The 24,401-nt window shown below is 46.5% G+C and overlaps 1 protein-coding gene across 4 annotated transcripts in view; it reads left to right on the forward strand.

Annotated features, from left to right (window-relative positions):
* Positions 1–6,965: 6,965 nt before the first annotated feature.
* The window catches only part of kcnd3 (potassium voltage-gated channel, Shal-related subfamily, member 3), a 107,589-nt gene continuing 90,153 nt past the window's right edge, over positions 6,966–24,401 (forward strand). For 2 of the 4 annotated variants that reach the window (XM_086214951.1, XM_086214953.1), the window contains exons 1-2: positions 6,966–7,265; positions 7,973–9,152. In XM_086214951.1, coding sequence (XP_086071077.1) covers positions 8,050–9,152 — 1,103 coding nt within the window. In that variant the 5' untranslated portion in view covers positions 6,966–7,265; positions 7,973–8,049. Of the gene's footprint in view, positions 7,266–7,923; positions 9,153–24,401 lie in introns of all 4 variants that reach the window. The other 2 variants (XM_086214954.1, XM_086214952.1) reach the window with 2 other exon arrangements.

Consider the following 24,401-nt stretch of genomic DNA (forward strand, 5'->3'; position numbering starts at 1 on the left):
ACCCAGAGGATTCATGTACTCGTAGTAGCATCAGGCCCTGATGTAGTATAAACCCTTTTCCGATTTCAGTGTAATGTACTCATCACACATTCATAGGGCGGCACATCACGCTCCGTGAGCAACGCTTCAAAGTCAATTAAAGATGCTTCTCTATTTCACCACGTCAGCACGTAGCGTCTCAGAAGTTTCAGGCAAAGTACAAAGTCTAGAAAAGATCATATTATTCTCTTAGCACAAAGAAGGAAAAATGATGCTCCTATTCAGTCGAACACTGTTTATCAGAAAGGCAAAGTTGTAATTAATTTCCCTGCTCGCACTTTCTTCTCTTCTCCTGTAAGTTATTCAACTGTTTAGATTCAAATAAACGACCTTCCTGAAGGAAAACTCCATCACACGAGTGGCAGACAAAAGTAGATTTGGTGGGACAAACCACAGTGCGCGATGCTCAAATGAATATGCATGTGTTGGAAAGGTGCTGCTCTCGTTCACGGTGTCTTTGAGGAACGTCATTCATCAGTGAACAGCACGTGTGCTTCTATCAGATCAGGCATTTTGAGGAGGAAGAGGACAAATCAGAGGTGAGGGGTCCGTCAGCACAGCTCACAGTTATCATTCATGTTTATTCTGCTTCCCCATCGGAGACTTGACTCTGACCAGATGAGGCCTGGCAGAGCTGAGGATTGAACAGTGGATCTTCTGATTACCAGACAGGGGATCTACCTCCTGAGCAAAGAGCCACGAACATGAAGACAAGAGAGGACAATGAAGTAGCAGCAGTGTGGAAGTGGCTGGAAACCCAGGCGGTGGAAGTTTGACGCATAAATAGTCTCAAAAATTCCATGTTCCAGAGAAAGCAGAGAATTTGTGAACTTGATCACAACAGCATGGAGTGATTTGTTTTCTGCAGCTGTTCGCAGCGCTGGTTATGCTGGATTGTTTCCATAAATCAGAAATCCAGTTTGAGCACAGGCTGAGATTTGGATTTAACAAGAGTGATGGATTGTTTTGAATTCTTAAACTTGAGATGATGCTGTAGTTCCACCATCAGGACGTACTGGACATCAGGCACAAGCAAAAATAAAAATGGCCAAAACAAGGAGAAAGAAGGAAAGAAAGACAAGGAGGACCCGCCTGGAATAAAAGATTGTAAACGCCCTGATTCCACCCGAGTCTGAGGTCCTGCCACAGGTCAACATGCCTGAACAAACGTGGGTCAGTGCTGAACTCTCATTCAGTCTTCAATGGGCGAAACTTATTTCATTTTCAGAAATTTAAAGAAAGGAAAAACAATAGATTAAGAGTAGCTATAGAGTTAGGGAGGACGAGGACAGTTCCCAGCCAGTCCCCAGACCCCAGGCTGATGGGACGTGGAGAGAAGGCTCTCTTGGCCCTCCAGGGTCTACTGTCTCCTGTTCTGAGGTTCTTCCATCCAGGAAGCGTCTTCAAGCCTCCCCATTAAGTATTTAATGCACTTGAAGGGTTCGATACTTTCCCCTCATCATCCCAATCAATTCTACATAACCTTTAGTATCTTTGTGTTTTCATCTCTAGGGTCTGGTCAGAGTTTTGTGCGAGTGGCTGCATGTGTCCTATATGTCCACTGGGTGTCTAGAATATGAAGGCCCCCCCCAGAATAATGAAGAGAACACTGCGATTATCTGTTTGCTCAATGAAAACTGTCTGTCAGCTCTTGTGAAGTACAGACGTGAGCTGGATGGAACAAACCAACAACAACACGCCTCCTGACATCGGCGCCATCAATGGATTGAGGGGTGGTTGACCTGCAACGAACGTCCAACTCTAAGAAAACTACATTCAATGCCAAATGAAAACTTGGCATTCAAGTCTTCTTCCCTGAAAATGTCTTGGTGATGCACGGAAATTTACAGTTGGCATTAATATGAGGAAGTGATAGCAAGCCAGCTGTGACAAAACTGCCCCCCCCAGGTCCCCCAGGTGGGAGAGCCAACGCAGTTTGGGCATCAATAGACAAAGCGTGACATTTAGCAGGGTTGGAATGGGTGCAGGATCTGCTGTCTCAGTCTCTTTGTGTGCTGGAAGGGGGCCAAGAGCACATCCATACCCCCCGAGCAGCTGATTGCCCCCCTGAATGGATGCCAGAGGAGCTGCCAGACCAGTGTTTGACACACCAAGGAGAAACTCCACCAGTCACAGGTTAAACCCCCAGAGGACTGTTTCAGATACCGAATGGGTGTGTGTGTGTGTGTGTGTGTGTGTGTGTGTGTGTGGGGGGGGTGTTATTAGCTGAACTCAAGAAATACAATAAACAAACAAACAAATACGAAAAACAGAAGACTCCAAGTTTACCCTCATGTGTCAAAGGGAAATTTGGGTTGTGAAGTGTTTATTTTTTTATGCTGCTCTGTGTGTGTTTGTGTGTGTGTGTTTGTGTGTGCGCGTGTGTGTGTGCACGTGTGTTTGTGTGTGTGTGCACGTGTGTGTGTGTTTGTGTGTGTGTGTGTGTGTGTGTGCGCCAGTGAGAAATCTCCTTCTCACTTGAACTAGAACATCACCATCTGTAAACTGTGCTCATGAGATCAAAGCTGAGTGGAGACATCAGAGGCTTTCTAACAGATCTACATCACAGCCTGATCTGAAGATGAGAGCGCAGCCGTCCTGCTCCCCGAAGCATTCAGCTACCTGCCGTAGGTCCGGCCCTCTACCTCAGCAGATGGTGCCAGCACCACCGGTGGCTTGGCTAGCACTGCTAACATCAATGCTAGCATGTCCCCCAGTTCTGTCCACTGTCTTTTTATGTCTGCTGCTGGTTCTCGTAGGAGACTGATTGGACGATGCATCCTCAGAAGACCCGCCCACAACACAGCCCTACACTGCCTCTCACTGGCTCCTACTTGGTGCCTCCAGACATGTAATTACTAGAATTTTGATTTGCTTTGTGTTTGCTGAGGTCTTCCTTTTGATAGTCTATAAATGTTCCTGTTTTAGGGGGAGCATTTATTTGTGACAGCAGGAGTTGAGAGGCAGCGACCAGTGGGAGTCTCCACTTGCTGGACAATTTTTGATAGGTCACAGAAAGTGGCGACGACTTCATGACACAACCGTGACAGCACCAACGTGACTTTTTATGGTGGGGACACACAAACGCCGCAACCATGGCACACAATGGTTAAAGAGCAACACCAGAGGGTCTGGGTTGGTTTCATCGGAGCCCAAATCCAGCACCGCGAGTCCCATCGAGAACCAACTGCACATTAACTGCATTTCCATGTGAAACGGTTTAAATTCAACAATTCAGTGAATAATGCTGAAAACATAAACGCTGCGCTGTTGAACCAGGGGTGCTCATCATGCAGTGTCACTATGAGAAGACAGAGGAACTCTGGGGGGGAGTCACGGTCTGGAAGGCCGTGGAGGACGGCTGAGACACTGGCAGACGCTGTCACACTGACGGGGTCGATTTCATCTGATAAAGGCACTCATCTCCTCAGGACTGCCGTTACCGGAAATAAACCTACGTGTTCAACTCATCCTCAAAGTTTCATCAGGGAAGCCAGTTTGTTTCTGGAGGCACGGCAGGACAGAAGGGATTGGAATTTAATGTCAGCCTCGTGTCTGCTGGTAATTACAGCAGGCAGTTGACCATGAAATTCAACCCACCTTGTTATTCAGTGACATTTGAATTATTGGAATCGCTTGGAGACTCATTGGTTGAAAAGGCCAGTCGCATGCAGTGTGTTTGCATGTTTGTGTGTGTGTGTGTGTGTGCGTGTGTGTGTGTGTGTGTGTGTGCGTGTATGTGTGTGCGTGTGTGTGTGTGTGTGTGTGTGTGTGTGTGTGTGAGAGAGAATTTTCTTCAACTTTTTTTACATGACAGCCAATTTGAGTGTAAGGGGGTCATTTCAGATATTCTGTTTAAATTGAAACATTCAAGTGTGTGTGTATGTGCGTGTGTGTGTGTGTGTGTGTGAGAGAGAGAGAGAGAGAGAGAGAGAAGGAGTATGAGTGTATCACTTCTTTACACTGTGAACAACTTCTCATTTACCAAAAAGTGTCTGGAAATCTCACCGTGACTTGGTGGTGAAAATGATGGTGTTTGGTTATCTGTATATTCCAAAGACACACAATCACACACACACACACACACACACACACACACACACACACTCACACTCAGATCATAACCAGAGACTTGTATGTGCGGCACCATATTGATATTCCCGTGGACTGGCGTTATTGGAGAGGTGGTATCCCTGTTGACTCAATTAGGGCTGCATTTCGTTCTGCGAAGCATTGAATAATGCGAGGACGTTGACACTGTTGAGCCTGAATGTAAATCAGCACTGACTCACGCAAATGAATCTCCCTCCAATTAAGAGCTCTAACATCAGGCTTGATTGACACATTCATGAAAAGTATTGATAGTCAACTATATTGACTCTTGTATATTAGTCAGGATATTATTAACTAACCCAGCAGGCAATCGGCATATCATCACCTGAGGGAACCACACGGACCACTGGGAAACTTAACCGTAATGTGCATGTGTGTGCGTGTGTGTGTGTGTGTGTAGACTAAATAACCCAGAGTGTGACAGAAAAGGACTTACAGTATGTTCTGCACCTGCTTGTGCTCACTCTGATTGCTCGAGAGTTTTTCCACTGCGGCTCTTTTGTTTTGTTCTCTTTCATGAGTAAAGTTCCATGTCGAGATGATTACCAGGCTCCGTGTACACACCAGGCTGGAGAGGACGCAAACAGGAAATATCAAGGACCAAGACACCCTCGACTGTAGCCAGACTGCAAGCTGTGCAGATGCAGCAAAATCCTACTTTATTCTCTTAGGTTGTAGCTCTGTGTTGGTCAATAAATAGGCGTCTGCCAGGTTTGTTGAGGGTTATGATTTATATGTGTTGCGTTTGCTTTGCTCTGTACAGCCTTTCCACAGTGGAGGTAGTGTTTCAGTTTTCTGGGGAACCATGACCTGGTCTGAGTTACACCAAACCCAAAATTAAACACCGTTACTGTGCATCACTGTGTGTAACATCCCAGTCTGTCTGTATCCTGAGAGGCCTCGTCGCTGGTCGACAACATCATCATATTGTGGCGAACTACTAGTCTGTGTAACTCAGTCCCTACATTCCCATATTTTTAAGATTTGATTGATAGATTTTCTTTTCACCTGAGTTCTGTAAATGTTTCATTGTTGGTGCAGGAGGTGAAAACAGGATTTTGTGACATTAAAACTGAGTTTCTATGGTTTGCGATTCTAAGGGCATCACATTGAACTGCTGCTTCTTTTCTTGTGTGATACGGACTTTTCTGTGCCTCCGAGAGCCTTTTATACTCTGTAGAGGTCAGACAAGCAACAACAGAACCTCCAGACACACCTCGCACCCCCAGCTATGCAGGACTGCCACACACCAGAAACCAGGAAGAACTGCAAGACCGATTCCAAGCTCTCGAGCGTATGTACTCAGCGAGGATGTAACAGTCAGAGCAGTCGTCCTTCAACGGGCCCTTGTTCCCGTCCCCGCTGCCATGACACGTGTTGGTTCAGTTCTCTGGAAACCCTCGTGACCTTTGTCAGATTGACCCTGAGGGGACTCAACTATGGAGGTCACCCACAATCCATTGCAAATCTTTGTCATCTCTGCTGATGTCAACAAACAAACCAAGCAGAGTTTTTGAGTCTGTAGATGATGAGTGGCAGCAGGTAAAAAACATTCTCGATGAGGCGAAGCCATAGAACTGCAGGCCACTGGTGCTCGGTGACAGAGGCAGTGATTATTTCCTTCCAGTAACTAAGAAAGCATCAACTAACAGCAACCTGCACAAACTCCAGCTTTCCTTTTGAAACTGAACTTGACGACAGTGAACTGACTTGTTTTATCCAATGACAGCATCTCTTGTTGAAGCTGCTGCACCAGCGTAGGAGAGCTGTCATCATTAGCATCAAACACCCTGAGGGAGGGTGGCGTCCTCGCGCCCTCTGTTGGCCAGATGCAACACGGACTAAACTTATCAGATCAACTGGAGGAAGTTATCGCAGTACAAGTGCAAGTGTGAGTAACAACACAAAACAAATCTGGTGATCCATCATGACCTGTACGAGGGTCAGGTGTTCAAGTCACATCCCCGCCCACTTTGCCCTGCACTGTTTTGGGCGGAAGGTGAGCGAACTAAAGAGCCACCTGTGGCGTTTGAGCCCCTCTGATCTTCTAAGCCAGGGATTCCCAAGGTGTGGTGCACGCACCCCCATTAAAGAATGCCATGGCAGTTTGGAGTGATTTTTGAGTGGGATTTTCCCGCACAATAAATATAATAAACATTTCCTTTGCAAGATTTAAAATCAAAATCTGACATATTGGTTAATAAACAAATGCAGGCTTTTCAAAATGCACCTCATCTTAAGATGAAGTGTAGCAGAAGTTACCTCCTGCGCGCTGTAGGCGGCATTGTTGCGTGTTTTTTTTCCTGAAGGTGTGGGGAATTGGGGGTGCTTCAACACAGCTGGGACCCAGAGGGGGTTTGGGACCCGCTGGTCTAAGACAAGTAACTGCAGGTTCTGTGGGTATTCTGCCCTGGACAGCTGACAGAGATCCACCTTTAAGATCCACAAGAGCTCCAAAAGGAGCAGGCAGTTCACAGGGGCCGAAGTTCTGTTCGGCCCTTGATTTGTTCTCTCCGGCCCTGCTGGGACGGATCCCGTAGAGCCCCGCTGCCGGTAGCTCAGGTTTGTGGGAATGAGATGAGTCCGACAGCGCTCTTCCTCCATCAGGGCTGGACGGCTCACCTCTCACTCGGCCCCGAACAGAGGAAACTCTTTTGCAGATGAATTCTGAGAGATTACAGTTGTCATTTTTCATCATCAGTGAATGATTCTGCGTAGCACGGAGTCCAGGCCGAGGTTTCCCGTAAATGCAGTTTAGTCCTCAAACCGCCTGCGCGCGCGAGAGAGAGAGAGAGAGAGGGGGGGGGGGGTGACGCTCCTCCTCCGTCTCTTCCCTCCACTCATCCGGACACGCCGCGGTACCGTCGCACGGCTCCTCGGCGGCTGCCCTCATCCTTCCTCCCGCTGATGTGATGGCACCTGAATCCGAACCACAGTGCTTCGTTCATCTTCGCCACTTTCCTGCCTCCTGCTCAGCGGCTGCTGGTGTCTGACGCGATTCACACGAGAACTTCTTTCCTCTTTCATTTTGCAGACACGCTTTAAAAAAATCAAACCTAACTAAACTGCTCGGGAAGAACATCGTCTCTTATTGGATGGAGAATTTTCAGTCGGTGAGTCGTGAGTTGTAGCGAGGATGAAGACGTTTGTGCAGGTTGTCAACCTCCAAACTGTAGCGTGTGTTTCTGCTTCTGTGTCGGAGAGGAGAGGGCAGTTAGTCCTTTAAGACTGAAGATAAGAATTAGAAATAAACCTGTAACTGAAGCAGACTGGCGAGGACAAGCAGCCGTCACCATCCTGACCAGACTCCTGGAACTCAACAGGTTCTGATGAATCTCCTGCAAAGCCAAATTCACTTCAGCCAAAACGGTCCATGTGGGATGTCAGTCGCTGTGGCATAAGAGGCAGTGAGCTTTGGTTCTGGCAGCTTCTTAACTGTAACTTCATATTGGAGGAGATGTGAGTAACCTGACCCCCCAGCAGCTGTGGGGAACAGCAGGATGTCAGTGGGACTACGTCAGCGCTTCATTAGTCAAACAGAAATGGGCTTTTTATTCTGCACTGTAGGTGTGACTTTACCTGAGGTGCCATGATGCATGTGGTGCGACCAAGGCTTCTCCGTGGTTCACTCAGCTGTAACACCGAGTTGTTTTCATCTGATTTGGTCAAATGTTCCTCCTCACCTGTGTCTTTAACGTCATTTGTCTCTTCCGACAACCTCACATTCTCCCTCTGTCTGCCTCTCCTCCCTCCTGTCACATTCACCAACAGCCCTGCTGTCCTTCCCGTCTTCACAAACTCCCTCCCTCTCTTCCTCTAGGTGGTGAATGAGCTGAAGTCAAGCTGGTTGTGAAGGTGCTGGACTTGTCCCCCCCTACGCCCCAGGCCGGACGCAGCATGGCGGCAGGAGTAGCGGCATGGCTTCCCTTTGCTCGGGCGGCAGCGATTGGCTGGATGCCCGTGGCCAATTTGCCCATGCCGGTGGCGCCCACTGAGAAGAACAAGCGGCAGGATGAGTTAATCATTCTTAATGTCAGCGGACGACGCTTCCAAACCTGGAGGAACACATTGGACCGCTATCCAGACACCCTGCTGGGCAGCTCGGAGAAGGAGTTCTTCTACAATGAAGAGACCAAAGAGTACTTCTTCGACCGGGACCCCGACGTTTTCCGCAGCGTGCTCAACTTCTACCGCACCGGCAAGCTCCACTACCCACGCTACGAGTGCATCTCGTCCTATGACGAGGAACTGGCGTTCTTTGGCATTGTCCCGGAGATCATCGGTGACTGCTGCTATGAAGAGTACAAGGACAGGAAGAGGGAGAATGCGGAGCGTCTGATGGATGACCAGGAGGACAACAAGGACGCTAAGCTGCCCAACATGACCTTCAGGGAGACCATGTGGCGGGCCTTCGAGAACCCACACACCTCCACAATGGCTCTCGTCTTCTACTACGTCACTGGATTCTTCATTGCTGTCTCTGTCATCACCAACGTGGTGGAGACGGTGCCCTGTGGTTCGGCGCCCAACCAGAAGGAAGTGCCGTGTGGTGAGCGCTACACCGTGGCCTTCTTCTGCATGGACACAGCTTGCGTCATGATCTTCACCGTGGAGTACCTGATGCGCTTGTTTGCTGCGCCCAGCCGCTACCGCTTCATGAGGTCCGTCATGAGTATCATAGATGTAGTGGCCATTTTGCCCTACTACATCGGCCTGGTGATGACTGACAACGAGGATGTGAGTGGCGCCTTTGTGACTCTCCGAGTTTTCCGCGTATTCCGTATCTTTAAGTTCTCCCGTCACTCGCAGGGCCTGCGCATCCTGGGCTACACGCTGAAGAGCTGTGCCTCAGAGCTGGGCTTTCTGCTCTTCTCCCTCACTATGGCCATAATTATCTTTGCTACCGTCATGTTCTACGCAGAGAAGGGTTCAAGCTCCAGCAAATTCACCAGCATCCCTGCTTCCTTCTGGTACACCATCGTTACCATGACAACCCTCGGGTAAGAGCAGAGCAGACACCTCTTTCATCTAGTTGGGAGTGCTGTGTGAGTGCGCGCGCTGTTGTGTATGTTCTCTCCAAATCAGATGTGTGCCAGTTGTTCTGTGTAACAAAATGTTTGATTGTGATTCGATGTGAAGCGTCTGACTCTGCAGCCCCAAAACCTACAACTGCTTCAGTAGCCACGCTTTCCAAGACAAACTTTGTGTCAGACAAACGGCGTTCTGCAGTAGAACATATCCTCTGTGGTCTATTTTTCTGGAAGAGAAGCCATCAAGACTCTCTCTTCTTCCCCAGTAATGACTGCACCACTGCCTGCCCTTTATACAGCGCAGATAAGAGATGGAGAGTGAGGAGATTGTAGAGAAGGGGGGAAAGTTGAAAGCATCATTGTTGAACAGAAAACACTGGCGAGAAAACGGCGCCGGTTCCCTCTCTAACCTGCCCCGTGGTTAGCAGCTGTGTGCTCTCACAATGAACTAAAATTTGCACTCTTGAGCCCTTCTGCTCCTCAGTCCTGAGTTACACGAGTTGCTGGCCTTGAAAATTAAGTACCTCTTGCGACAAAGGCTGTGATGCAGAGTAGCAAAACGCTCTTTATTTTAAGAGGCAGGTGAGTGGTTCACTTATTTGGGTCTGGCTAATGCACACCTCCAGTTGTTTTTACAGCACTGCTACAAATGGTGTACATGCTTCCATTGGTAATTGAATTGATTAATCTGCAGCCCACAGCTGCTGTTCATTACAAAGTCATGAATTTGCTTTGATTGAATTTTACAAGATGCACATGCAGAGCATTTTAATGCATCTGTGACCTCCGTCTCTCAGCCTGTTTTCCTACATTTTTATGTCATCGTATATTTCTGCCAGTCACTTAACAACAGTGACGGGAACCACACATACATCATAAATTTTACAGTCTGCATTCACACTCTCACACACACACACACACACACACACACACACACACACACACACACAGCTCTGTGATACGGCACTATTAGGCCTAATGGTAATGTGTTTTATGAGCCCCCCCTGTTGTGGCTGTGTGAGTCAGACGGAGGAGCTGACAAATGCAGCATCCTGCTAAATGTTGGAGTCACTGAGGCCGTAAATGGCTGTGAGCTCATTGCTGTGACACGCTTGGCGCTCTGTCACCGGGCCCCACCATTCGCTACCTGTCCAGAAGACCTGCTGTCGAACAGATGTTGGATTCTGATTCTGATTCGTTTGTTTGGTTTGTGGACGGAGGAATTGCTGCTGAGATGTGGATGAATGTGATGAGGGCACGCAGCTCCCTCAGACAGCTCGTCTCCTCTCACTGGTGAGGGACCTGAGCCACTGAACTGGTCTACTGTTGCGTTTACAGTTTAACTGTGGAAAAGGAGGCTGTGCGTACATGTGGGTTTGTCTGTTTGTGTGTCAGGGTGGGGGGGGTGTAGTTGTTGAGCTTGGCCTCATCAATAAAGCAGGGGCCAGAAGTGGGTGTCAGAGTGACTAATGATGTGGCCCACTGCATCTGCTGACTAATGTAAACCTGCCTGACATTCTGGTCTCAGCTCTTGGTTTACATCATAAACACACACACACACACACACACACACACACACACACACAAACAGCTGAAAAATAAAATGCGGACGGTACTTGGTCATGACTAAGTTCAGGAAGAAAATTCATCTGTTTGTTGGGATTTTCTGACACACGATGAAGCTTGTAGTTCCGGTTTCTCGTGGTCATCGGGGTCAAACAACCATCAGAAGCTGAACTACTGGTGATGATCGCAGCTTGTTTTATATTCAGTGTTTTGAGAAGAAAATACATTGTTCCAAATTTTTAGGCACAATGCAGTTTGAAGCATTAAAAAGGAGGCTATGTATGGTTTATATTGTTTTACCAAAAAATGCAGTTTAAATGAAAAACATTTCTAGATCTTCTATTTACACAACACTTCGTAGAATTTCTGGACCATTTTGATGGTACATTGTTTATTTTTACACTTGTTCTTTTAGCTAAACATGCAGGAAAGTCCTGCTAGCTTGTAGCACTAGCCTGTAGTGCTAGCCTCTAGTGCTAGCCTGTAGCGCTAAGCTGTAGCACAAGCCTCTAGTGCTAGCCTGTAGCACTAGCGTGTAGCACGAGCCTCTAGTGCTAGCCTGTAGCACTAGCGTGTAGCACTAGCCTGTAGTACTAGCCCGTAGCACTAGCCTGTAGTGCTAGCCTGGCTAGCCTGTAGCACTAGCCTGTAGCACTAGCTAGATACTAACTCAACATTCTCAAGACACATTGAGTAACAGAAAGAAGAGAAAGAGGGTGGTCATCGTCAAGCTCAGAAGAGATGACATCAGATCAACCTGCTGCACACCAAAACTACAAATGAGCAACAAAGGTCCACTGATACCCTCTGCCTTTATTTCATTCGAGGTTCCAGTCTCTGTTCTGAGGTATTATGGCTCTGTTCATAGAGGACAGGAAGTGGTCAGTTAGGAACTCAGAAACTGCACCTGCCCGAAACCAGGGAGAACCCAGACAAGCGACTGAGTGGTTTGGGCCACCACCTTGGTTCCTCCAGGTGCTGTCATCCGTTTGTGGATGAGACATGGGAGCTGTTTCTTGTCCAGCCGGTTTAACTTCTGTCTGATGGATGGTAGCAACACGATGTAATAGTGGCAAGGAAAGAGTTAATAAGCGTTTATCTGAATTTTGTGTGCTTAGAATCCTACAAAAATCTTTTCATAGCTCAGTGACACTCCTTAGTTTTCACAAATGAGGAAATGTTTGACACGTCACCCTGAGCCAGATTGTTCTTTCAGCCTGTATTCAGAAGTGTGACCCGCTTAAAAATGTGCTTAGAAGTTTACAGAATCAATCATCTAAATATTTCAGCAGAACTTAATAAGGGAACGCCTTTCTCTAAATGTGTGTTGAACTGAAATCCACTTGCTGAGAAACTTAAAACACAGCGTGAAGATGATGAGAGTGCGTTCCTGGTGTTTTCCTTGACTCCTCGTCTTCCTGTCTCGGGGCCTCAGGGCTGAGTACGGCGCCGCTGATGGTGTGTTTGTCTTCGCTCTCCTCTCACACATTCGTATCATCTGCACCCTCATGTTTAATTTACCAAGCTTGATGCTTTTGCTTGAATGTGTGTGTGTTGTGCTCAGAGAAATATTGTGTCAGAGTGTGTGTTTATTGAGTGGATGGCAGGGTGCAGCATGTCAGTGAACATGGACACGCCTGTGTTCATGGGTAGCAGCACAGATGTCCTGCATGCGCAGCCAACATGCTACCTTGTTCACCCTGGCTTTTTGAGTGCTTTGTTTACCTAACAATAATCCGGCCTAAATCAGAAGCCATAATCCCCCTCAACAATAGGCAATGAAATACCAGGTGAGTAGCTTTTTGGAGAGTGCCTCTCCTGTGTCCCGCTGGAAATGGAAGTTGCTTTTAATGTCAACAGTGTGTCAGAAGATTTGGGAAATGGAGTCTGGACTTAGAAGAGAGGGCAGACATAAAAGATAAAGAAAGACAGTCAGGCATCTTTTTTATTGCATCTTGTGTTTTCTCCAAAGCTGATTGCAGCAAGCTAAATTGCAGAGGACATATTTCAGATATAAACTGGCTTTACAACAAATGAGATAAAGCGTCTCAGAGCCTCACGCTGTAGGCAACAGTATATTGTTCCTCTTACCCAGCTGGGAAAAATAAGGTTTAAGCAGCTAAGAGCGTTAGCAGCCACCTAGCAGCCGTGCTGGGGGGCTGGCAGGCACACGATGGCGAGGCGTGAGCTGAGCCAGCGACCTTTCGCATTTGTGAGGAATGTTGGTCTCTCCCTTGCTAAACAAGTTGACTTTGACATTTAGGATGACGATAGTGCACCTTTGATTTGGTGGAAACTGTTTGAAAGGTTGTTGGGCTCTTAAGCAGGCAGAAAAATACTGGTGGTAAATGTTCAACCTCCATCTGTGCTTCAAGTTATTCCTTTTTTGAATAGAAGTGGGTAATATTGTCTTTTTATCATCTTTTATCATATTTTTGATTATTCTGTTCTCCTATTTTACATATGGCAATAACACCTTAGTCTCTCCTCAGGTATTAATTTTATTTACTTTCCAGACTAATATATTGTTGTCGTACTGGGACATTTTTATCAGTGGTTTATCATTTTTGGAGAATGGGATACTAAATTGCATGTTTATATCTTCTATATGATTTTTTGATGGTAAGGAAACGCCCAAACAGTAAAGTTCAGAGCTCACAGGCTGAGGGCTCCTTTCTACAGACTCAACACAGACGAAAGACCGTTCGTTTCAGGGTTTTTCAGACTCGTGGCTGGTAGCCTCGGTCAGCCGGGCCACTGACAGGATACCAGTCCAACATGGAAATCAGCTTCTATTTTCCATGGCGCTAAAGTCTTGTTGAAGGGGGGACCTTTACTGCATGGCCGCCTCCAGCAACCAGACACGGTCGAATGTGTAACGTGTGAAATTACATCACCGTATTTCTCAATGACGTAATGCTCCTTGATGATGATGATGATGATGATGATGATGATGATGATGATGATTCGCTGGCAGAGGAGTGAAAGACGCCACTGACTGGCCTCCGACTGACACCGTCCCCTGACGTCTTAATCTGGAGGATGTTCCTCCTGCGTACCTGAGCTTTTCAGGAGGTGTGTTGTCAAGCGAGAGTTTCATCAACACCTGGGTGAAGGTGAGCTCTGCCACAGCAACGTTAGATAGGATTTAGTCTTTAAAACAACTTGGAGTTTCCCAGGATGAACATGATTACATAATGATGGCTGCCTGATGATGGCTGCCTGTACATTTTTACAAAGGTGTTGTGCTTTTCAGATCACCATGACCATCATTGTGTCCAATATAATGTTCACGTTTTGAATCTTGTAGTTGTGTTCATTTGAACTAAACTCAACTAGTTGAGTCAAATCGATCAGGTATTGATGAGACTTTGATGTGTACTGTAGTCACTAGCGTAGCCACGCCGGACAAACATCCTGATCAAAGAGCAGCTTCCTCAGATCGCTGCTCCTTTAAGATCAATGCTCGCTGTCTCCCAGACAGCCAGAGCAGACCTGGCGCTCGCCACGCTGCTGCTGCTGTGTGCTGCCTCTGTCACATGTGCGTGCACATCTACATGTTTGCAAGCGTCTCTGTGCTTGTCTTATTCTCTTGAAGCCCGGAAGCGTTTCCACCCGCGCCATCACTGCGCTGCCGTTTACAGAGCGTCCGTTTAGGAGCCAACAGCTTGTGAAAGCCTGATCAATGCAGATGAGTGAGTATTGATTTGAGTGGGACAGAGAAATGCTGTGGCCAATTTTAGCACCACCAATTAGAACGGCGGGTGATGAGAGTATGATTGAACCATGACGCCTAATGTGATGTCACACACTCTTTATCCTGGATTTACGAGAGCAGTCAAGTGGTGATTTGTCCTCGGTGATTTAGGCCGTCTCTGAACCTTTTCTTAGTTAAGGTAAAGATGTGACCTGCCCTCACAGGAGAGGCTTGACATGCATGGCGTCCTGGCTCACGGAGCTTCAGTTAATGCAACGTGAGGGATGAGGCTTTATTCAAATCCATGTTCTGAAATATGTGTTTATAAAAATGAAATAATCACTAGGCGTTTACACTCTCTAGTGCATACACTGGACCAAATCAAATTATTTTTCTTCTCAATAACCATAATTTCTTCATTAAATCAAGCTCATTAACATAGTAATGTTATTATGATGAGTCCGCGAGGGATTTCTTAATGGTGTTGATACATGGAGATGATCCAGGAAACATTTATGCTTACATTCACATCGCTGCAGGCACTCTTATCTACTCACAATGGTATTTATGATTCATGTCGAACCATCAGCACCGTTTACGATGTCTGGATCTCCAGTCTGGATAAGAAAGTGCACAAACTGAACATATGGGGTCATGGCTGAACTGGATCAGCTGGATCTGGAAGAACTGCAGGATCGTCCAGAATTAATGTCCGAGTGAAGAACATGTCGGACCTGTTCTAGAGCAGAGGTCAGTCCTCCGTGCCCACAGCATGTCTGATCAGCTCCTCTGTATCTACTGTATATATAGAAATACAACGCAGTACTCTTCATGGACAAATAAAGTATTAGCCCCTGGTAGCACTGCGCAGAGGCTGCATCGGTGTTCTGAAGCCTGGAGGCGTGGTCCCTGTGTCTCCTCTGTGCTACATTAGTCAGGAATCCAGGCAAGTCTGCAAACTTTTTAACAGACCAGAAGGAGATCATTAGCAACTGTTGATGAAGAAGCCCTGACAGGGCGGCTGGCGGCAGCAGCACCGTCCTGGTTTACGTTCGTATGTTGATGGTTTCTTATCAACAGCCCCAGAGAAGATAACCAAGTGGACAGCCTCACCTGTGCCTCTTGGCCTTTTATACACGATTAACAACACTTTGTAGAGTTTCAGTTACAAAGAAAAATTTTAAGAAAAAAAAAAAACCTTTATTCAAGAGAAGAAGAGTCGCTGTAACAGTGTGATGATAATTATCTGTGACCAGACCCTAAAAATATGTTCAATGCAACCTCACTAAAGCCCCTTTCACACTGCACCAAAAACGCGGGTCAACACGGGTTTTTGGGCACTCTGAAAGGGTCGACTCAGCATTTCGACCCGTGTCGACCAACTCGCCGAGCAACCCAGGTGTTTAGCGGTTCTGCTCGGCTCGCCAGCATTGTGAAAAAGGCAACCCGCGTCGTCTCAGGTTTCACGCGACCTTCCTGTTGCATCCTGATTTTGTCAGGTTTCACCTTTAGCTTCTACGGCTCCCTTCCAGACGAGCCAAAAACTCCATCCTCCTTCGCTGCAGTGGCGCTCGGACATTTTCCAATCTGCACCGAGTTTGTACGCTTTGCAAAAGAGACAACATAGCAATGCACGCAACGACAACGCTAACGTTTACCTCTCAGTGTTCCGGCGCACGTTTATGTGAAATGATGACGTTGTCAGCGCGATGACGTACGGGAGAGAAAAACTCAGCCTCACAGCGGGGTGAATGAGCCATGATGCTGAGCAAACGAGGGTCCAAAGAGCAGCGTTGACACGCGTTTTTCAGTGTGAACGGGTATCACCAACATCTACCTTTGGTGCGGAGCTGACGTCTCCTCAACACTGACCTCCAGTTGAATCCACTGATATTGTAAAGATTTGTTATCATGTAGACACACACACACACACACACACACACACACACACACACACACACACACTTTCATGTCAGAAAGTGTGAATCTCTCCCAACTCAACGTGGACCTGCCAGCTGTAGTTCTCCCTCATTTTACTCACGCGCCCTCTCCTCCACCGCGTTGCCACCAGAGAAGACTGCACGCCACACATCTCAACACACTTCTTGACCCCTGTTTCCACGGCAGCAAGAGAAAAAGCAAAACAAACGGTTACAAAATGAAAAATCTGTCAATTCCACCCCCCTTGCTGAGTACTGCCCTTCTCTGTTTTTAGCCAAATTGGCGCTGCAGCTTCAGGCTCTGCAGTGATTTCTGCTACTCTCTCAAAACTGAAATCTTGTCAGTCCGATGAAGTTTGGGGCCGATGGTTCCACTTTGGAGGCAGATGTTGACGTGTTCCTTTCAGTAAATGGGTGCACCTTGCTAAAATAAATATTTAAGGAGTTGGACACTTCAGGAAGCGCACGGTTCGAACACTGAGACCACTTCTGTCAAATTTGATCAGATAATTTGGTTGCATGTTCATGGTTATAGAGTTTGACGTCATGTCGTAGCCACGCCAAATGTAAATGACTGATGTGATCACTCAGATGTTTCGTGATTCTGATGATACTCAACAATACAAACTACTTCAGTTCCCAAATGAGCTGATATATCCTCCATGTTTCTGAACAATCCATCTCAAAATATTCGTAGTTGGATTTTCCTGTAGCCTCATGAAGAAGTGGTCTCGTATCTTCCTCATATTTGAGAAGATGGTGGTTTCTTGTGGAGGGAAGTTCTGCGCTGTGATTGGGTGTGGGGTGTCAACCCTACCTATTTGATGTGAGCGCACCAGTTCCTGGACCGGGTTCCTAACCACTTTTGTGTGCTCGTGGTTGTTTGGTTAGTCAAGTCTGCTCCCTTGAAGAATACCTGGCTCCACTGTGTGGTGACACAGTTTGTCAGTAGCTGCTTGTGGCTATGTAGCTATTTAGGAATGTGTGTCACTCTCCACGCTACTCTGATGGACCAGAATCCAACACACTGTGCATGTTACACTCGACAAAGCCACAAGGCCACGTCATTTTTTAAAGCCCACTCACACTCCTCTGCTCTGCTGCATTTTTCAAAATATGCTGGGAGAGAATTGTGTGTGTGCTTCCTCTCAAAGTGGTGCAGCTAAATGACTAACTGGTAGCACAAAGTGAAACAGATAAATAACATTTTTGGTTTATTTTCCATCGAGTGCTGCAGATCAGAGATGTATCTCTGCCTGTCACGCCTCCCACAACACAACAGTGATTCCTGCAGTTTTATAGCAGGTTGTCACTGAGGGAGGAACAAGGCCTGTCGTGAAGTACTTGAAATATGTACATATGTATGGATACTATTTGCGTGTTAAAAAGGCCGGAAACAATCGATGAGGGATCTTGTCAGAAGTTGAGAAAAGCAAAATGAAAGGACACAATTTGCCCAGTGACTACAACACAACACACAAAGCAACTTGCTCTTATAACCACAATTAAAACATACAAAACCAAGAATAATTTAAAAATCTATAAAAGGAAAATGACCTTATCTCCAAGTCTGCACGGACAAAATGCTGCTGCCAGGATCTGAGGCCACATGGAGGACGGCGCTCCGCCCTGCTGCTGCTGCTGGAGCCCCGCTTGTTCAACTTTATTCAGTTTTCAGTTGAGCTGAAATTTTACGCTCGCCCACTCTTATTCTAGTGCACTCTTATTTTTTCTGTTTCCATGCAAACTTCAGCATTTTTCGAAAAAAAAGGAAATATGCAAAGGAGACAATGAAGGCATGCTTCCACCCACCGCTGTGCTGGTTCTCATCTAGATGGAGAGGGTTCACGTGCCATCCATCCATCTGCCGTCGAGGAGAACAAACAGTAGTAACAGCAGTGCCGTGCTGGAACCTGCACAGAGGAAACCGTGTTGACGTCATCACTGACGTTTCGTTTATCTTTGGGTCCTGAATTCAGCGGAGCAGCGTGGCGGTCCCTCCTCCACATGTGCGTCTGACCTCGGCGTCCCTCAAGCTTCTGGTCAAATGCTTCACGTCACTGTTTAATTGCACTGGGGTTCATTTTTCTTTGTTCAGGCTTATTCAGAGTTCCAGCAATTCCCACTCAAGCTTTTGTGGAACAAAATGTTCAGTAATAAAACAGCAACAAACTGCGTGACATCCATTTCAGTGGAATTTCAATCTAGACTGAAACCGTCATCAGCTGACCGAATCAAGAAGAATCTTTCATCAGCCGTTCTTGCCGTGTTTGTAGCGGTTGGTCGTTTCTCTGCATGTTTCCTGTGTTGCCTCGATGCCTGCGTCACGACAGTTTCACACACACGTTGCACAGGTAACTTCCTGTGTGACGTTTCGAAACCTTCACTTGACTCTGACTGTGTCAGCTGAACATGTTGCAGGGGTGAGGTCACATGATGTGACACGCTAACATACACTCTACTCTCTCACTAACTGATGCATCTTGGCTGTACAGAGATCGCACTCAACCGTAGTACTGGGCTGGAAAACTACCACGGAAATATATCTCGGAATGATTTTATAAATGAACATGTATGTTTTCATGTTGTGAACTGAAGACGGATGTGTAAAGCAGGACTGAGACCAAAGGCGAGCAGCCCCTCCCAGACTGTCCTCTCCTGGACATCAGTCTTTCCTTCTGCTCAAACCAAGTTTGACAGCAGTGTCATTGGTTCTGCAGGATTTGTTTGTACCCCTAAGTGTTGGAGAAGTCAATTTAAAGAGAATCCCTGATTGTAAATGTAATCACCGGGTTTCCAGTTGTTGAGTGATACTGAGCGATGGCTTGTCATATGTGGTTTGTTTTCTAAAAAGCACAAATAAGACACGATTAAAGCTCCTGTTTGGAGAGTTTGTCCCTGGAGCTTGTGTTTTTGTGTTTGAGGTCAAGTCAATACTTCTGAGTCATCCCGATCTCCCATCCCAAATCTGCCAATGAAATGATTATTTTTAGCTCAGAGAGTTGCTCGCCCAGTCTCCTCTATTTTCTGTTGGTATGTATTTGACCTCCTTTTCATGCAGAGATCTGGATGGCTGCCCGCTTAGTGGAAGGAGATATCGGTGCCAAGTCTTTCACTTTTCAAGCTTTTGCAAAATGCATTTACCTGCCCACCAATCAGCCGAGAGGGGGTTTGTTGTGGCTAATGTGACTGTGAAGGGTAATTGACAAGGAGGGACTGTGAAGCATGTGCTTTGTCTTGTCACTTCTTTTTCATCGTTCTCGTGCTGTGCATGCAAATGCTGCCCTGTTAAAGGACACTGTGTCCTGACGAACTTCATCCCAACTAACTGGGCAAAAGTAATTGGAGTGATGCTCAAGGTGTAGAAATACAAAAAAAAGCATGACGTGTCAACATTTCATTATGGAAACTCTCCTCCTCTCCGTCCCTCTCTCACTGTCACAGCCGATTGCCTCCAGCTATGGCCCTTAAAACCCACTGCACTTGTGCCCACTCCTCCAATTCAATTACCAGCAGCCTCTCAGTGAGGAGCCTGAAATGAGTCAGTGATTATCAGTTTCCACAGTGTTTAGCAGCATCCTGGACGGCTGATGGCTGCTGCCCACCAAGCGGGTCTGATGACACAGGTTGAGGCCCAATCCACCGCATCAGCCACTGAACCCCATCTCCTCATTTGCAGCAACATTCAGACTCTTGCTTAAGAACTCATGGTTGCGAACCTCTGAGAATCGTTGATCTCTCCAGAGATGGCGTTGAGCAAACCTGAGCTGTCTATGCTGTTCACCGTTCTTTGAACTTGGCGCTACATGACCTGTACAAGCAGAGGGTCGAGGGCTTGTTGGTGCTCCGCCGCCCGTTTCACAGAACTGTCCAACGTTTATGTTCTACAAGTGGAGGGAAGCCTGTCAAAGATGTCAGCGATGACGACTGTGGTACACAGGAGGAGTTAAACCTCTCAGGCACCACCATGACTTTGACTACTAGCAGTCATGTGACCGTGTCACATGGGCATTCTCGTGAATCTCTTGTGTCTGTTACCAAAGTGTTTTAGCAGCAAGTTCCCTTCTAAAGTCACACAGTTAATTCTCCTTCTACCAGAGCAGCAGAGGGAAACTTCTAGATGAACTTGAAGGAAGTACAGGCGCCGCCAAGTGCTTTTCCACTTATGACCAAGAATTTTCTGTGAAATGTGATTAAGCTGTGCGAAAGTTGTTCCTCTGTATTTGTATCTTTGTGTATTTGCTTCATTGCTCTCCTCATCATTCTTTGCTTTAGTAGGGTTAATAATGAACAGCAGATAATTTTTTCTTTTACCTCGCAAACATGCTGGAGAGATGAGAGTCCCCTGCTGTGTGTCTACAAATGCCTCAGGTTAGTGAGCACAGAGCACAGGCTCCGATAAATTCATGCTAATGTAGCCTTGGTTGAGTGGATGACGTGCCTGTGCACTGCAGCAGTGTAGCATGTGTGTGTGTGTGTGTGTGTGTGTGTGCATGCGTGCCTTTACATGTTGAAGGAGAGGTCAGGACTGGGAGGAATGGACTGTATGCAGGCTTCTAATGGACTCTTGGGCAAATTGCAGAAATGTTCCACTTTGAAGTGATGTCTAAATTATTTACTAAAGTTTGCTTCTCCAGCATCAGGAAGGAGAATCCACGGTGTGACCCGGGTACTGGGAGAGCTCAGACCTCTGCCAGGGCTGATGTCCCGCCACTCTTAATGCAAGTCTGTAGGAAACACATGACATATTTCTCACATGCATTTCCCTTGTAACGTAAGAAATAATCAGCATGAAATATTACACATTTTCCACAAAGAGCAATATACAGTTCCTTCAGAATGAATGACAATGTTAAAACATGCGTCTCTGAAGAAACATTTCCAGCACCTGCCCTGGCTGTCCCCCTCGCACTGTCCCACCAAGTCCTCAGGAAATTGGGCCTGTAATTTTTGCAGAATTCTGCTGACAGTCAGACAAACTAATGGCACCAAAAGCATGTCGTGTTTGGTGAGGTAATAATAAAGAGAACAGAGACAGGAACACGATAAGAGAGCCGATCAACTCGGTGAGATTGCAGTTATGATTACTTAAATGGCATTTCAGCATTTTCCCACTAAATTAAATTCCTTATCTGTCCTAACTGACATCTACATCAAATGATTTATGGTACAAAATATTTTAAACTTGATACAAAAGTAAATTAGGTTTGTCAGTTTCTTTTGCAGATTACATTCTCAATAAAACAGCAGTTGATATATGACATGACATGACCTCCTGCAGGCTTGTCCCCAAATGTGGAGCTGATCAACGCGCTCTATTTTCAGCTGTGAGTTGATGTTGCCTGGCTGCTTTACATTAACAGCATCCATTTCCCAGATAGACTCAGCTGTTTTACACGCTGCTCCTGGACATTACGGTTATGTGCCTCTGCAGAGAAACCAAATCAATTTGCTGCTGCTGCACGTCTTCACACTTCCCTCATGTGTGCTTTGAGTGTACTGTTGTATATGGAAACAGGCTACAGGCCATCTTCCTTCAAGAGCTGGAGCGCCCCCCCCCCCCCCCCCCCCATGGTGAATTCAGCTGATTTGTTTCCCGTAGTAAAGTGACAGCCTCCAGGATTCTAAACCTGTCTGGCGTATCAGCAGGAGAGTCAGTGGACTAAGAGGCTTCTGTTTTGAGCAGGTCATTGATGTGGTGCTAATTCAATGCTAATAAGATTAAAAAATAAAGCAGATCGTCTCCAGTGAAATGAGGCTGGGGAAAGTCCTTGGAGGGGCCTTCTTATTCAGCGGCAGTGGACCATGGCCTTGCTTCTCACACAGCAGAGGTAGAAGATGGGTTACTCATGAGAGGGGTTTGGAAATTGAATTATTATTGCTACCAGTCAACCTTTGAAGGGAAAAGGCTTACTGAAATCTATTAATGGTTTTAGTCCATGGCTCGACTTTAATGCTGTCCCAGTGCTTGGTGCTGTCAGATGGCACATGGCAGGATTAATCCCTCAGCATGGTAATCCCCCAAAGACATCTGGATCAAAAAAGTTGTTTTTTTTTAACTTTTGAAGGACATGTCCCCCAACATGCACTCACGAGAGAGGGCAATAGAAAAGGTAATGAAATATCAGTGTTGGAAACAGCCTTGGACCACAAAGTTAGGATTGTAGTTTCTTTTAAGACTCCAGCAAATCAAATATCATGACAAGAAATCCACCAAGATCATCTTCAGGGGAGCCCGCCAGCGCGAGAAAACACTCAAGGAGATGACAACACACACACACACGGTCACATACACACACACACACACACGGTCACATACGCTGAAGCAGAGGGATGCGCTACAGAGATGAGCATTAATCCGCACAGATTTAGTGTAGCAGAACAATTGCTTTTGTCACCCTGGATAATCAGCACAGAACACAGTTTATGAATTACAGCCGGACCAGAAAGACACAGACACACAGAGAGACCATGAGAGAGAACAGAGAGAAGGAAAAATGCATGTATGTCAGTGCAACAGTGAGAGCACAATAAATGGAACAATGACGTACCTGTTCAAAAGCCTGGGCTGCCAATCTGGGAAGATTAATCAGAGTCATCCAGACAGCGTTTATCACATTCTCCACAGGGAAATGAGAGGCGATTTATTTCTATAACTTGGCCTACATGCACGGAGAACCACCCCCTCACGTTCACTTCAGCCACCATGATCCACTCCCTGATGGGGGTGTGTCATCCATCATTGTTTTGATCCTGAGGTTCATCGTGGGTCACAAAACTGCATGGCTGAACCACGCTGTTACTGTCCTGTGTGATTCGATCAAACCAAAGAGTTGGTGTTCGCTAAGTGTACTACTACAGGAAATACACTTGTTGAAGCCTGACCAACACTGGATTGACAATATTTGGGAGTAAAAATCATCTTGGTACGTGAGCCGAGTGGTTATGCAGCATTTAGAATCCAAAACGTCTTCATGTCATGTAATTTAGGAGCCCCTGTTTGTATTTGTTACTATTTGGCATAGAGACTCTTGATCAGTTGTGTCTAGAGGTAACATTGCACATGTAATGAGGTGATCATGTTCTAGTCTGGATGGCAGCACATGGCTCACTCTGACACTGATGTGTGGTTCAAGGGCAAATCACTCTGAGCAGTGCCTGTACTCATGAGGAGCCTGAGGTTTCTGTCACTTTGAGGCAGTTTGTTTTCACATTTCCTGGAGAGGTACAGGAAACAAGAGGAGAGCTGGTGTACGAACTGTAGGTGGAACTTGGGTCGCTGCATTTGTGCCCTTTTGCAGCAAGTACAAGTACACAAGTCTGTAGCTTGGCGAGCAGTTCTGTGATGAGGAGTACTGAGGCAGAGAAGTACTCAACTCAGAACATCAGCGCTCTCTCAAACGGAGGGACAAGACAAGGGGTTTCTGTTCTTGAATCAGCTTCTTCTCATTCTGACTTCACTGGTATTCTTTCATATCAGATGATGATCAGGATCACCTCAGGACTGTGTGCTGCTTTGACTTTTGGTACCATTTTCATTGATAGTTACAGCTAAAAAGACACCAAGATCCAGTTTGAAATCTGTACCGTTCACCTCTACCACGAACACCTGGACAGTTTTGTTCTGGGACTTTCAGCATCACCAGGGAACAAAAAGATGTTTTTTAATTCTGCATTTCTGAGAGCAACATTACGTTTACACCACACTCTCCTGTGTCCAGAACCAACACTTAGCATTCGGAGTGAGTTGTCCACATGACTAAAACACCAGCGCTGTCCTGGGGGAGGTTTCAATCCCTCTCACATTACCAGTGTGGCTAATTAGTGTTGGACGGCGGTGATAGCAGCAGACTAATGGGTGGATATAGATCAGGCTGTGGTGATGGATGTTGTGGTCAAGTGATTTGGACCATAATGGATGCTCCTGGGCCAGGCGGACCAGGCAGCCTGGGTCTGGCTGTCTGTGGCCAGATGCAGTCTGGACACTCGGAGCTCTTCACCACTCTCACAGTATTT

This window comes from Aulostomus chinensis, chromosome 9 (assembly GCF_037954235.1).
Source record: "Aulostomus chinensis isolate RoL2024-O1b breed Wild chromosome 9, RoL_Achi_v1.0, whole genome shotgun sequence".
NCBI classification, from domain to species: Eukaryota; Metazoa; Chordata; class Actinopteri; order Syngnathiformes; family Aulostomidae; genus Aulostomus; species Aulostomus chinensis.